The sequence below is a fragment of the Prionailurus viverrinus genome, chromosome A3, assembly GCF_022837055.1.
Source record: "Prionailurus viverrinus isolate Anna chromosome A3, UM_Priviv_1.0, whole genome shotgun sequence".
Taxonomy (NCBI): Eukaryota; Metazoa; Chordata; class Mammalia; order Carnivora; family Felidae; genus Prionailurus; species Prionailurus viverrinus.
This window is the reverse complement of record NC_062563.1, coordinates 50,164,000-50,179,268: the sequence shown is the minus strand read 5'-3', so window position 1 is coordinate 50,179,268 and position 15,269 is coordinate 50,164,000. Positions and strand designations below refer to the sequence as shown.

The 15,269-nt window shown below is 38.4% G+C and overlaps 1 protein-coding gene across 2 annotated transcripts in view; it reads right to left on the bottom strand.

Moving 5' to 3' along the window:
- PYGB (glycogen phosphorylase B) overlaps positions 1–15,269 on the bottom strand; it is a 60,225-nt gene that overhangs the window by 32,024 nt on the left and 12,932 nt on the right. For both annotated transcript variants that reach the window (XM_047852014.1, XM_047852013.1), the window contains exon 2: positions 13,536–13,637. In XM_047852014.1, coding sequence (XP_047707970.1) covers positions 13,536–13,637 — 102 coding nt within the window. The remainder of the gene's footprint in view (positions 1–13,535; positions 13,638–15,269) is intronic.

Here is a 15,269-nt window from a genome sequence, read left to right as displayed (position 1 = left end):
TATCTATCAATATTTATCAAGTTAAAAATTTAAAACAGATCAATGTTTTTTAAGCCTATATGAATTCATTTTAAAATAATAAACCCATTAACATTAACATAAACAACATAGTTTAATCAAATATACAGTTTTAAAATGAAAACAATTTACTGAGAAGAGTAGCAGTGTTTTCTATTTCTACAAATATCTTTAATAACTGTCTCTCTTAGCATTCAATCTGTTGAGGTATCACACGAATATCTCTGGAAAGCTTCACCATATACCTGTGACAGAGTAAGAATAAACAGTTCTGATCTAGCAGACCCACTGAAAGGTCTTGGGGCCCCTGGGGTCTCCGGCCTATACTTTAGGATCTGATAAATTACAAAGGGTAGAAGCAAAGTTGTAAGGACATAAAAACATCAAAGTCATAAAGAAACAGTTTAGTGTCTATTAAGTAAATTGAACAGCATTAACACAAACTGTGATCTGATTCAGAGTAAGATTTCAAAATATTGAGTTAATTCCCACAGCAATTTCAAGGAGTGTGTTCCACCAAAGATATTTTGGATATGCAGGGGAGGCAGAATTTACCCAGTAATATACACTGGCTCCAAATTAAGCAACACATTTAACTGCATTTTCCAGATTTATCTGACTGTGAAACCTCTTATTCACAAAACACCTACTAAAGTCAGAGACCAGCATACCACATAAAGGCAGGCTATGTGGGAGGAAAGATGTTTTGTTCTTTTATGTTTTTACCCTTGAATGTTGTAGGTACATCTCAGCCTAGTAAGGCAAATTTTGCCATGAGTTTGAAAGTATTCAAAAGAGGCACAAATAGTAGCTAATTGACAGAAAGTAAAATCTTGCTCAAGTGGGTTTCAGAACCAAAGACAGAAAAAGCATGATAAAGCATCTTTAACCTTTTTAATTGAGATATAATTCACATACCATATAAAATTCACCATTTGAAGAGAATAATTCAATGGTTTTCAGCATATTTACAAAGTTATACAACCACCACTAATTCCAGAACTTCACCATTCCAAAAACAAACCCGATATTCACTGGCAATCATTCCCAGTTTCCCTATTCCAGACCTTGGCAATCACTTTTCTACTTTCTGTCTCTAGATTTGCCTATTCTGGTCATTTCATTTAAATGGAAACAAACCACATATGGCCTTTTGTATCTGGCTTCTTTCAATTAGAATAATGTTTTCAGGGTTGATCCATGTTGGAGCATGTATCAGTACTGTTTATCACTGAGTACCTTTCCACTGGATGACTACTCCACATTTTGTGTATGCATTTATCATATAAATGGATACTTAGGCTAGTTCCACTGGTTATTATGAATAATGCTGCTATGAACATTCAAGTACAATTTTATGGGTAGACATATGTTTTCATTTTTCTTGGAAATAAACCTGGGAGTGAAATTGCTAGGTTACATGGTAAATCTATGCTTAACTTTTTGAGTAACTTCCAAACTATTTTCCAAAGTGATTCTACCATTTTACTTTCTCCCAGCAGTATATGAAGGTTCCAATTTCTCCATGTCCTAGCCAACACTTGTTCTCTGTCTTTACAAGCATAGCCACTCTAGTGGGTGCAAAGTGGTATCTCATGGTTTTTATTTACTTTTCCTGATGACTACTGATGCTGATTATCTTTTCACATGCTTTTTGACCATTTGTATACCTTCTTTGGGAAAATGTCTGTTCAAGTCCTTTGCCTATTTTTAAATTGGGTTATCTGTCTCTTTGTTATTGAGTTGTAAGAGTTGTTAATACATTCTGAATACTAGACCCTGATCAGATTTATGATTTACAAATATTTTCTCCCATTTTGCCTTTTCACTTTCTTCATAATGTCCTTTGATGACACAAGTTTTAACTCTCGTCCAATTTATCTATTTTTCTTTTTATTGGTTGTGCTTTTGATGTCATTTCTAAGAATCTATTGCTAAATCATGAAGATTTGCCTATATACTTCTAAGGGTGTTAGGGTTTTAGCTCTTACATTTAGGTCTTTGATCCATTTTGACTTAATTTTTATATGGAGTATCAGGTAGGGATCCAGCTTCATTCATTTGCATGTGGACATCCAACTGTTCTAGCAGTATTTATCAAAAATAATATTCTTTTCTCTATTGAGTTATTTTGGTACACTTTCTTAAAAAAAAAAAAGCAATTTGACTATATAGGCCACCAAAAGCACAGGTGACAAAAACAAAAACAAAACAAAAAAAACTGGACTTCATGAAAGTTAAAACTTTTCTGCATCAAAGGACACTGTCAACAAAGTGAAAAGACAACCTGAGAAAAAATATTAGCAATGCTAATCACATATCTGACAGGGGATTAATATCCAGAATAGAGAATTCCCAAAACTCAACAATAACAATAAAAACAAACAACTCAATTCAGAAATGGGCAAAGGACTTAAACAGACATTTCTCCAGAGAAGATATTTAGATGGCCAGCCAATAAGCACATGAAAAGATGCTCAACATCACTCATCATAGGGAAATAATGGTTTTTTTTCTTTTTCTTTAAATTTTAGTTAGTTAACATACAGTACAATATTGGTTTCAGGAGTACAATTCAGTGATTCATCACTTACGTACAACACAGTAGGGAAATAACGTTAATTAAAACCATAAGAGATACTATCTCCCATGTATTAGAATGGCTACTATCAAAAAAAAAAAAAAGGAAAATAACAAGTGTTCAAGTGTTGGTGAGGATGTGGAAGAACTGGAACTCTTGTGCACTGCTGGTGGGAAAGTAAAATGGTTTCACCACTGTGGAAAACAGTATGATGGTCTCTCAAAAAGTTAAACATAGAATTACCATATGATCCAGAAATTCCACTTCTAGGTATATACCAAAAAGAATTGAAAGTAGGGTCTTGAAGAGATATTTGTACATTCATATTCATAAAAGTATTATTCACAGTAGCTAAAAGGCAAAGCAATCCAAGTGTCTATAGACCAATGAATGGATGAACAAAATGTAGTACATACATACAATGGAATATATTTGTGGATCCTTAAAAAGGAGATTCTGACATATGCTCCAACATGGATGAATCTTGAAGATATTAAGCCAGTCATAAAAAGACAAATATTGTATGATTTCACTTATATGAAGTACCTAGAATATCAAATTCATAGAAACAGGAAGTAGAATGGTAGTTGTCAGCAGCTTGAAGGAGAGAATGGGGAGTTAGTGTTTAATGGATATAGAGGTTCAGTTTTGTAAGATGGAAACAGTTCTAGAGATGGATGGTGGTGATCATGGCACAGTATGAATGCAATTTATATTATGTGTATTTTACCAAAATTTCAAAATAATTGGGGGAAAATCAGTTGGCTATAAATGTGAGGGTTTATTTCTGGACTCTCAATTCTATTCCATTGTTCTATATGTCTATCCTTACGCCAGTACCACACTGTCTTGATCACTGTAGCTTCATAGTGAGTTTTGAAATTTGGAAGTGTGAGTCCTTCACACTTTGTTCTTCTTTCAAAAAAAAAAAGTTTATTTATATATTTTGAGAAATAGAGCATGTGTGGGAGGGGCACAGAGAGAGGGAAAGAGAGAATCCCAAGCAGGCTCCACACTGTTCTTTTTCAAGCATGTTTTAATGATTTCTGGTCTGGGGGCACCTGGATGGCTCTGTCGGTTAAGTGTCTGACTCTTGATTTTGGCTCATCGATCTCACAATCATGAGATCAAGCCCTGCTTTGGGCTCTGTGCTGAGTGTGAGCTTGCTTGGGATTCTCTTTCTGCCCCTCCCCCACTCACCTGCTCTCTATAAATACATACATACATACATTCATACATACATACATACTGATTTCTGGTCTGTGCATTTCCATCTGGATTTTAGGATCAGTTTGTCAATCTCTGCAACGAAGACAACTGGAACTTTAGTGGGGGATTGCAATAAGTCTGTAGATCAATTTGGGGAGTATTGCCATCTTGAGATTCCAAGTCATGGATGGACATGAAATGTCTTTTCATTTTTAGGTCTCCTTTTATTTTTCAACAATGTTTTATAATTTTTAGAACATAACTCTGCATCTCTTTTGGAAATTAATTCCTAAGTATTTCATTATTTTTGATGTTATTTTAAGTGGAATAATTTTCTTAATTTCATTTTCAGATCATTCATTGCAGTTACATAAAAATTCGGTTGATTTCTGCATATTGATCTTATATCTATAAATTTGCTGAACTCATTCAGTTGTACTAATATATTTTTGTTTCATCTGCTCAAAGAGATACCTTTCCTTCTTCCTTTCCAATCTAGATGCCTCTTATTTTGTTTTCTTTTCTAAATACCCCAGCTAGACCTGTCAGTATTATGTTGAGTAGAACTTGTGAGAGTAAAATCCTTGGAACAAAGCAGCAGGTTAAACACCAGCTGGGAACACCATCAGTCCAATAGAGACTGCAGGACACTCTATAGGACAAACCATTTCAACAAATAAACTGGAAGGCAGAAGACTAAAAAAAGAGAAGCCTATAGATTAATAGAGACTTAAGAGACATATCAAACAAATGCAGCTAAGTTTCTGAATATACTGCTTAAAAAATTATAAGGCATTATGCTAAGTGAAATAAGTCATACAGAGAAAGACAGATACCATATGTTTTCACTCTTATGTGGATCCTGAGAAACTTAACAGAAGACCATGGCAGGGTGGGAAGGGGAAAAAAAAATTAGAGAGGGAGGGAGGCAAACCATAAGAGACTCTTAAAAACTGAGAATAAACTGAGGGTTGATGGGGGATAGGACGGAGGGGAAAGTGGGTGATGGGCACTGAAGAGGGCACCTGTTGGGTTGAGCACTGGGTATTATATGGAAACCAATTTGACAATAAATTTCATATTAAAAAATTATCAAAAAAAATTATAAGGCAGTCAACAAGTTTGTCAACTGCCTGAAAATGATGGTCAATATCTTAGGGGTCATACCGGTATGACCCTATCTTTACAGACACCTGTTGAAATGGCAATAAGTGAAATATGCTGTTTGATATTAGCTTAAATAATCTGGGAGTAGTGAGGGATGTGAGGGAAATGAGAAGTCATGAGTAGGTCTTGATGACAGGTGGAACCCAGTGATGGGTATGTGGAAGGAGTTCTTCATAGCAGTCACTCAATATTTGTACATATTTTAGATTTTCTATGATTAAAAAAATATTTAAATGTGCCCTTGATGGCAGTCAGGAGGGAGCTGCTTCTGTTGAAGTTCTAGTTTTTAGTGTAATCTGCTCCCTGGAACTAATTTCCAGCCCTGTATGATACACTGGTGGTGTGTTTCACTTTTCATATTATATTATAAATGGGGGAGGGGCCTGGGGGAGGAGGCCCACCCAAGCCCCGCATCATCATCTGATTCCCACTCAAAGCATGTGGCACCCCACTTTATGAATAGAAGGGCCCAACAACCATGTACCTAGAGACAGTAAAGCTTTGATCATCATGAAAACCTTTCAAATACAAGATTAATTAAAACTTAGAAATACCACTTTTAAGAAAAAGATGTACAACATTTAAAAAGATATATGCTACCCTTCATTTTCTAACTCCCTATAATTAACATGTTATTTGTGTAATTAATTATAGAGATGGCATAATTATGGCACAAACATTCCCTCAAATCTTTACTATCTGTAAGAATATATATAAAGAGAATGTTTTGAAAACTAAAACACTTCCTATAACAATAAATTCCACTGAAGACCTAGACTTTACATGTTTTGTGGTCCTTACATACGCATTCTGATGTTCATATTCAGTAAACAGAATTCAAATGACAAATTTGAAGGATAACCCCTTTTTTGATAATTTTTTTCATTCTAATTCCAGTATAATTAACATACGGTGTAATAGTTTCAGGTGTACAATATAGTCATTCAACAATTCCATATATCACCTGGTGCTCATCACAACAACTGCACTCCTTAATCCCCATCAACCTATTTCACCCATCTCCCGACCCACCTCCCCTCTGGAAACCAGTTTGTTCTCTACAGGTAAGACTCTGTTTCTTGGCTTCTCTCTCTCTCTTTTCCCTTTGCTTGTTTCTTAAATTCCACATATGAGTGAAATCATATGGTATTTGTATTTCTCTGACTGACTTATTTTATCAAGCATCAATAATCTCTAGCTCCACCCATGTTGTTGCAAATGGCAAGATTATTTTTTATGGCTGAATAACATTCCATTGTATATATACAATTTCACTCTTCTTTATCCATTCATCTATTGATGGACACTTAGGCTGCTTCCATAATTTGGTTATTATAAATAATGTTGCTATACACATAGGGGTACATATATCCCTTTGAATTAGTGGTTTTGTATTTTTGGGGTAAATACCCAGTAGTGTGATTGCTGGATCATAGCATAGTTCTATTTTTAATTTTTTGAGGAAGTTCCACACTGTTTTCAAGAGAGGCTGCACCAGTTTGCATTCCCACCAACGGTGCAAGAGGGTCCTTTTTCTTAGTATCCTCACCAACACCTGTTGTTTCTTGTATTTTTTATTTTAGCCTTTCTGACAGGTGTGAGGTGATATCTCATTGTAGTTTTGATTTGCATTTCCCTGATAATGAGTTATGTTGAGCATCTTTTCATATGTCTGTTAACCATCTGATATCTTTGGAGAAATGTCTGTTCATTTCTTCTGTGTGCATTTCTAAATTGGATTATTTTGGGGGGGGTGTTTAGTTGTAGAAGATCTTAATATATTTTGGATACTAACCCTTTACAGGATAGGTCATTTGCAAATATCTTCTCCCATTCTATAGATTGCCTTATAGTTTTGTTGATTGCTTCCTTCACTGTGCAGAAGCTTTTTTATTTTGATGTAGTCCCAATAGTTTATTTCTGCTTTTATTTCCCTTGCCTCAGGAGACCTATCTAGAAAAATGTTGCTACGACCAATATTAGAAACTTTACTGACTAGAACTCTCTTCTAGGATTTTTGTGGTTTCAGGCCACACATCTAGGTCTTTAATCTATTTTGAATTTATTTTTGTGTATGGTGTAAGAAAGTGGTCCATTTCATTCTTTTGTATATAGTAGACCAATTTTCCCAACACCATTTGTTAAGAGACTTTTTCTCATTTGATATTCTTTCCTGCTTTGTCAAAGATTAACCAACCATATAGTTGTGCATTCATGTATGGGTTTTCTATTCTGTTCCATTAATCTATGTTTCTATTTTTGTGCCAGTACCATACTGTTTTGATCACTACAGCTTTGTAACACGGCTTGAAGTCCAGAATTGTGATGCCTCCAGCTTTGCTTTTCTTTTTCAAAGTTGCTTTGGCAACTCGGGGTCTTTAGTAGTTCATATAAATTTTAGGATTGTTTGTTCTAGCTCTGTGAAAAATGTTGTCAGTATTTTGATAGGGTTTGCATTAAATGTGTAGATTGCTTTGGGTAGTATAAACATTTTAACAATATCTGTTCTTCCAATCCATGAACACAGAATGCCTTTCCATTTCTTTGTGTCATCTTCAATTTCTTTCATAAAAAAAGTGTTTTCTAGTTTTCAGAGTACAAGTCTTTCACCTATTTGGTTAGATTTATTCCTAGGTATCTTATTATTTTGGGAGCAATTGTAAATGGGATTGTTTTCCTAATTTCTCTTTCTGCTGTTTCATTATTAGTGCATAGAAATGCAACAGATTTCTGTACACTGATTTTGTGTCTTGTGATTTTCCTGGGGTGCCTGGGCGGCTCAGTCAATTGAGCATCCAACTTTGGCTCAGGTCATGATCTCATAGTTTGTGGGTACAAGCCCCACGTCGGGTTCTGTGCTGACAGCTTGGAGCCTGGAGCCTGCTTTGGATTCTGTGTCTCATTCTCTCTCTGCCCCTCCCCAACTTGTGCTCTGTCTCTTCTCTCAAAAATTAATAAAAATGTAAAAAAAATTTTAAAAAAGTGTTTTATAGTTTTCAGAGTACAAGTCTTTCACCTCTTTGGTTAGATTTATTCCTAGGTATCTTATTATTTGGGGGGAAATTGTAAATGGGATTGTTTTTCTAATTTCTCTTTCTGCTGTTTCATTATTAGTGCATAGAAATGCAACAGATTTCTGTACACTTGATTTTGTGTCTTGTGATTTTCCTGAATTCATTTATCAGGTCTAGTAGTTTTTTGGTGGAGTCTTTAAGGTTTTCTATATAGAGTATCATGTCATCTGCAAATAGTAAAAGTTTTACTTCTTCCTTACCAATCTGGATGCCTTTTATTTCGTTTTGCTAACAGCTCTGACTAGGACTTCCATTACCATGTTGAATAAAAGTGATGACAGCGGACATCCTTGTCTTGTTCCTGGTCTTGGGGGTGGCAGGGAGGAAGCTTTCAGTTCTTCCCCATTGAAGATGACGTTCACTGTGGATTTTCATATATGGCCTTTATTATGTTGAAGCATGTTCCCTCTAACCTTACTTTGCTGAGGGTTTTTATCATGATCGGATGTTGTGCTTTGTTTTTTTTAATTAAAAAAAATTTTTTTAACGGTTTTTATTTTTGGGAGACAGAGTGAGACAGTGCGAGCGGGGGAGGGGCAGAGAGAGTGAGGGAGACACAGCATTGTTCAGGACTCAATGTGGGGCTCAAACTCACGAGCCATGAGAGCCTAAGTCAGGCTCTTAACCGACTGAGCCACCCAGGCACCCCTGTACTTTGTTTTTTTCGTGATCATATGTTGTTCTTTGAAAAATGCTTTTTCTGCATCTACTGAAAGGATATGGTTTTTAATGCTTTCTCTACTGATGTGATATCTCATGTTGACTGATTTGTGAGTTTTGAACTACGCTTGTGTCCTGGGAATACCACTTGACCGTGGTGAATGATTTTTTTTTAATGTAGTATTGGACTCTGCTAGAATTTTTTTTGATGATTTTTGAATCTGTGTTCATCAGGGATACTGGCCTATAGTTCTCTTTTTATGTGGTGTCTTTATCTAGTTTGGGTATCAGGGTAATGCTGGCCTCATAGAGTAAATATGGAAGTTTCCCTTCCTCTCTATTTTTTGGAAAAGTTTGAGAAGAATAGGTATTAACTCTTCTTGAAATGTTAGGTAGAATTTGCCTGTGAAGGTATATGGTCCTGAGCTTTTGTTTGTTGGGAGTTTTTTGATTATTGATTTGATTTCTTTGCTGGTAATCGATCTATTCAAAATTTCTATTTCTTCCTGCTTTAGTTTTGGTGGATTATATGTTTGTAGGAATTTATCCATTTCTTCTAGGTTGTCCAGTTTGTGGGCATATAGTGTTTCATAATATTCTCTTACAATTGTTTGTATATCTGTGGCATTGGTTGTTATTTCTCCTCTTTCATTTGAAATTTTATTTATTTGAATCCTTTCTCTTATTTTTTGATGAGTCTGGCTAGATGTTTATCTATTTTGTTGATCTTTTCAAAGAACGAGCTGCTGGTTTCATTTATCTGTTCTGGTTTTTTAGTTTCTGTATAATTTATTTCTGCTCTAATCTTTATTATTTCCTTCCTTGTGCCGGTTTTGGGTTTTGTTTGTTCTTCTTTTTCTAGCTGTTTTAGGTGCAAGGTTAGGTTTTTTTTGTTTTGTTTTTGTTTTTGATTTTTCTTGCTTCTTGAGGTAGGCCTATATTGTTATAAACCTCCTCTTAGAACCACTTTTGCTATATCCCAAAGGTTTTAGACATTGTGTTTTAATTTTCATGTACTTTTATTTCCATGTACTTTTGGATTTCTTATTTGATTTCTTTGTTAACCCACTCATTGTTCAGCAGCATGTTATCTACCCTCAACGTATTTGTGGTTTCCAGATTTTTTTCTTATGATTTCTAGTTTCATAGTGTGGTATCAACACTACAAAAAGATGCATGGTATGACTTCAATCCTTTTGAATTTGTTGAGACTTGTTTTGTGGCTTAATATGTGATCTATTCTGGAGAATGTTCTATGTGCACCTGAAAAGAATGTGCATTAATATGGAATATTCTAAATATATCTGTTAAATCCACCTGGTCCTATGTGTCATTGAAAGCCATGGTTTCCTTATTGAATTTCTGTTTGGATGATCTATCCATCAATGTAACAGGGGTATTAAAGTCCTCCACTATTACTGTATTATTACCAAACAGTTCCTTTGTGTTTATTATGACAATTTTATGTATTTGGGTTCCTCCACGTTGGGTACATAAATATTTAAATTATATATTCTTATTGGATTGCCCCCTTTATTATTATATAGTGCCCTTCTTGGTCTCTTGTCACATTCTTTGTTGTGAAATCTATTTTGTCTGAAATAAATATTGCTTCTCCAGCTTCTTCTGACATCTATTTGCATGATAAATGTTTCTCCATCCCTCACTTTCAATTTGTAGGTGTGTTTAGGTTTAAAATGAGTCTCTTATAGGCAGCATATAGACTGGTCTTTTTTTTTTTTTTTTTAAATCCATTCTGACACCCTATGTCTTTTGATTGGAACATTTAGTCCATTCACATTCAAAATCATTACTGATAGATATGTATTTATTGCCATGTTATTACTTATTTTCTGGTTGTTTCTGAAGTTTTTCTCTGACCCTTCTCTTTCTTTCATGGCTTGCTGGTTTTCTTTAGTGATATATTTGGATTTCTTGCTCTTTATTCTTTGCATATTTGTTAGTGGTTTTTGGTTTGTGGTTACCATTAGGTTTATATATACCATCTTCTGCATGTAGCAGTCTATATTAAGTTGATGGTTGTTTAAGTGTCAACCAATTGTTTACTCCTCTCTTCCCTGTGTTTTAGGTATGGATTGCTTTTGTTGAGTCTGTTGGGGGTACTCTGGGCTTCCTGGATCTGGACATTGTTTCCTTCCCCAGATTAGGGAAGTTTTCAGCCATTACTTACTCAACTAAATTTGCTGCCCCCTTGTCTATCTCTTCTGGGATCCCTATAATGTTATTGTTTGATGGAGTCATTTGTTCTAAGTCATTAATTCCTTCCTCTGCATTTTCCAGCCTGCTGTTCATTCCATCAAGTGTTTCTCATTTCTCCTATTGAGCGCTTTATCTTTCTTATGTTATTCCTTATCTCAGTGTTGATCATCTCACCAATGCCTTCCATTCTTTTCTGAAGTCCAACAAGTATCTGGACTTTAAATTCTCTATCAGGTATGTTATTTATGTCTCTCTTGCTTAGATCTCCAGCTGTGGCCTTATCTTGTTCTTTCATTTGGGATAAATTTCTCTGTCTTCTAATTTTAAGTCTCTATGCCTATTTCTGTATGTTGGGAAAGTCAGCTACATCTCCTATTCTTGAGAGTAATGGTTTTATGAAAAAGAGGTCCTGTAGTGTCCTGCAGTGTAGTGTCCCCTATTCTCCAAAACCTGATGCTTCAGGGAGTGTCTCCAATGTGTGCTGTGTGTGCTCAACTATTGTGTTCTGGCTGCTTTATCCTTGAGACCAATCATCTGCAGAGGCCGTCTTTGTCTATTGTGGGCAATGTTTAATCCCTGGCCTGAATGTGGCAACTTTTGACTAGGTGTGCTCTGGTCAGCTTGTGAAATGAGACCTGTCTCCACCACTGCTGAAACCAAGGCCTCTCAAAACTCTCACAATGGGAGACATGGTGTAAGTAGGGGTTTGAGCCAGTCTTCTGGGGGGAAGGGATCTGCCACCCCGGGACTGAGGCAAGCATGACTGGGAGGGGCAGTTCCACCAGGATGCTGGGGGCATGACTTTGTGAAAGCAAGTTACTTAGGGAGTGATGGCACTATGCTGGTTCCCGCAAGTGGCCCTGTGCTTATACTGATGGGTAGGGGAGAGAAGCGGTGCCTGCCAGTTCCTTTGTTCTCAGAGGGGTCTCTGTAAATGCTGCCTCTCTAGAACACACTCCAAAATGAGCAAACACCCTTCCCACTGTGTGTTCCAGGTCCTCTCCAGATTGTTGTGTCCACACAGTATATCTAAAGGTATTTGTCTGCCTTTTCTCCAAGAGCAATCCAATGCCTCTGGGTTCTATCCCAGCCAAGCCTGTTGAACTTTAAAATTCCAGCCTTTAAGGGGTGCCTGGATGGCTCAGTTAGTTAAGCATCCTATTCTTGGTTTGGCTCAAGTCATGATCTCACAGTTCATGAGTTCAAGCTCCGTGTCAGGCTCTATGTTGGGCCCTACACTGACAGTGAAGAGCCTGCTTGGGATTATCTCTCTCCTTCTTCTTTGCTCCACCACTCAAGAAAATCAATTAAAAAAACAAAACAAACAAACAAAAGCCCTCCAGCCTTTAAGCCCCACTGGTCACAAGAAGTCATGAAACTGAACCTCTCTCACTTTCCAAGTCAACTGCTATGGAGATTTATCTATCCCATGCACTCCCCTGTGTGCTAGTCTATCTCTTGCCCTTCTCTGCAACAGTGGCTCCCTCCCCCACCACAGTGGGCACGATCTGATCCATTTCTTTCCCAAACTATGTCTCCATACTTCCTACCTTCTTCGATGTGGCCTCTTCTCTCCCTTTAGTTGTGGAGTTTGTTGTGTCATTCTTCAGGTCGATTTCTGGAGTACTTAGGGTGGTTTGATAGTTATCTAGTTGTGTTTGTGGGACGAGGCAAGCCTAGGGTCCTCCTACTCCAACATCATCTTTCCTTCCAGTCTCTTCTTAGATAATTTTGAACATACAATTTCCATTTTGGGGAGTCCAATCTTTTTCCAAATTTTTATTGTACCATGCCTGAGACCCATGTGAGGTCCCCACCATGCTGCTACCAACAGGGCCCCCAGAGTGCCTCCCACCCTAAACTGAACCAAAGCAAAGGCAGTGGAAGGTGCTGGGGGAGGGAAGACTCTGGTGAAGACCCTGCTATGTACGTGCAGAAGGGCAGAAGTGCTACATATTCACACCCTACAAATTGTACACTGAGTGTCCAGTACAGGAGGAAGATGGGTGTCCAGGGAGGTGGGTAGAGAGCAGAAAACAGACAGGATAGGTTTCAGCTCTGCTCTAAAACCACAAATGAACTGTGTACGGAGTTAGCCTCCAAGTGAATAAGTGTTCATTAAGACCCCTTAAGCAAAGACAGTTTTTATTCCGACTGGGGAGAAGGGGAAATTTTATACCTAGAGAGTAAGATGAGCACAAAAAGTTGCCTGGGGTGGGAGAGGGGCCCAGAGGTGGGTTACTAGTTCAGTAAGGCAAGAATGAAATGGACAATACCAAGCACTTCTGCCCTGGGGTAAATCTGCCCCTGGGGCGGGTGTGAGGAGTACAATGGCTCCTAGAAGCCTTGAAACCTTAGCACCACAATGAAAAGCCATGCTTGCACTCCCATGTATTAGTTTCCCATCCAATCCTTACTTTTTCCCCTTGAGAAAGAGTGTCACCCACCAACCTATTCTCCCCCATGTAGGACAGACTATGCTGTAAGTCACTACCAGCCCCAGACGGCAGCAAATCTCAACATCAATGCTCACCTCTGTGGGGCCTGGATTAAAACTCAGTGTGCTGCAAGAGGCTACCCACCAGCCCAGCCCCAAAGCACTGTACCTGATAAATGGCTTCATCACAAGCATTCTGAAGGCCCAGGTTCACCATTGTGTTCTGCAGTGTGCGGCCCATGTAGAATTCCAGGGAAAGATAATAGATGCGCTGAGGAGACAAAAGAAAGAATCTTAGATTTCTTTTCCATCCTGACACATGAGGAAGATTAGGGTGATGGGCAGATTCGTAAAGACACCTACTTAGGGGTCTCATTTAGGCTACCCACAATCCCCCCTTTGCCGAGTCTTGGCCAAACTCAGCTTTCCAAAGGCAGCACGCCCGGGACCCTTCTATAGCAAAACTCTGCTCATTGCCCTTCTGGATATAAGCAGGCCTCCTGAGATGGGAGGAGGCAGGGCAGGGCAGTGGTAGGGAACAAGGCTCCCAGAATGGATAGAGCCAGCTCTGAACTTAGCTTGGCCTCTTCCCCACCATGAGCCCTTGAGCAAGTGACCTCTTCAAATCTCTAACACAGGATGAAACAACTTGGTGGGGGGGGGGGACGCTCGGGGGGGGGGGGGGAATATTTTCAAGTATTAACAGCTTTTAACACCCATGTTAAGTACTCGGTAAACACCACACAGTCAACACAACTGGATGGATGGATGGATGGATGGACGGACGGACACAAGTCAGGAAAGTTTCTACTGCCTATTGGCTGGCTCTGGGGGATTGGAATATGTGGCTTTCTATGTAAACAAAGAGGATGACCACCCACACTCACTGGGAGCTGAGTTGGGTTCTAAGCCCTTCCCATGCATGGTACCATTTACTCCTCACAAACCACCCAGTGGGGCCACTGGGTGGCAGTGGCAGAGCCACAATCTGGCCCTCAGAGTCTTGCTTTTATACAGGACTCAATGCTGCTTCCTGCCATCAAAAGTAAGGTCTGGAAAAATAAATGGGGAAGAAGGGAGAAATATTCCTCACAGATAAATTCCAATGAATGCATGCAGATGGAACGAGCGAAACAGAAAATCAGCATGAGAACAGCACAGTGTAATTGCTGCAGACAACAGCCACAGCTGAACTCTGAAGCCAGCTGGCACAGCTTTACTATCTGCACAGCCTCTAATATCTCCCCCAAAGTATATACTCATTACCATGTGATTTTAACAAATGTCAAAAAATTCTCTGATATTCTTCACTCCAGCAGGTGGTGCTCAATCCCCTCCCCCTTGAAGGTGAGTTGGCTGAGGTGAGTCTGGGAGGGAACCTGTAACTTCACAGGGGAAGAACCTGCTGACACCACCTTCCCCTGGTGACAAGGTTAACATCACCAGTGATGGGTTGTGATGATGCGCTGTGATGAGAAGGGGGCTCCATGGCTTGAGGTATTCTTTCTAAGCTCGATAACCCACACTAATTTGGAGAAAACCTTGTATGGGCACCAACTAAGGGTTGTTTTATGAACTCCCTGGCCAGTATTCATCAGATTGTCCAATGTTGTGAAAGATGAGGAAAGACCAACCACCATCGCCAATGGGAGGAGATTAAGGAGACATAATAACTAGAGGGCCCTGGATTTGGTCCAGGGACAGACAATATTAGAGGAAAAACTGGTTAAAAATGTGAAGAAAGTGCTGAGCCAGTGCTAGCTTACTTTGATAACTGTGTTGTGGTCATGCAAGATACTAATATTAGGGGAAACTGAGGGAGGGCTACATGGTACTCCACACTATGTTTGTGGCCCCCTGCAAATCTAATGTTGCTCCTAAAGGAAAAGTTAAAAAAACAAAA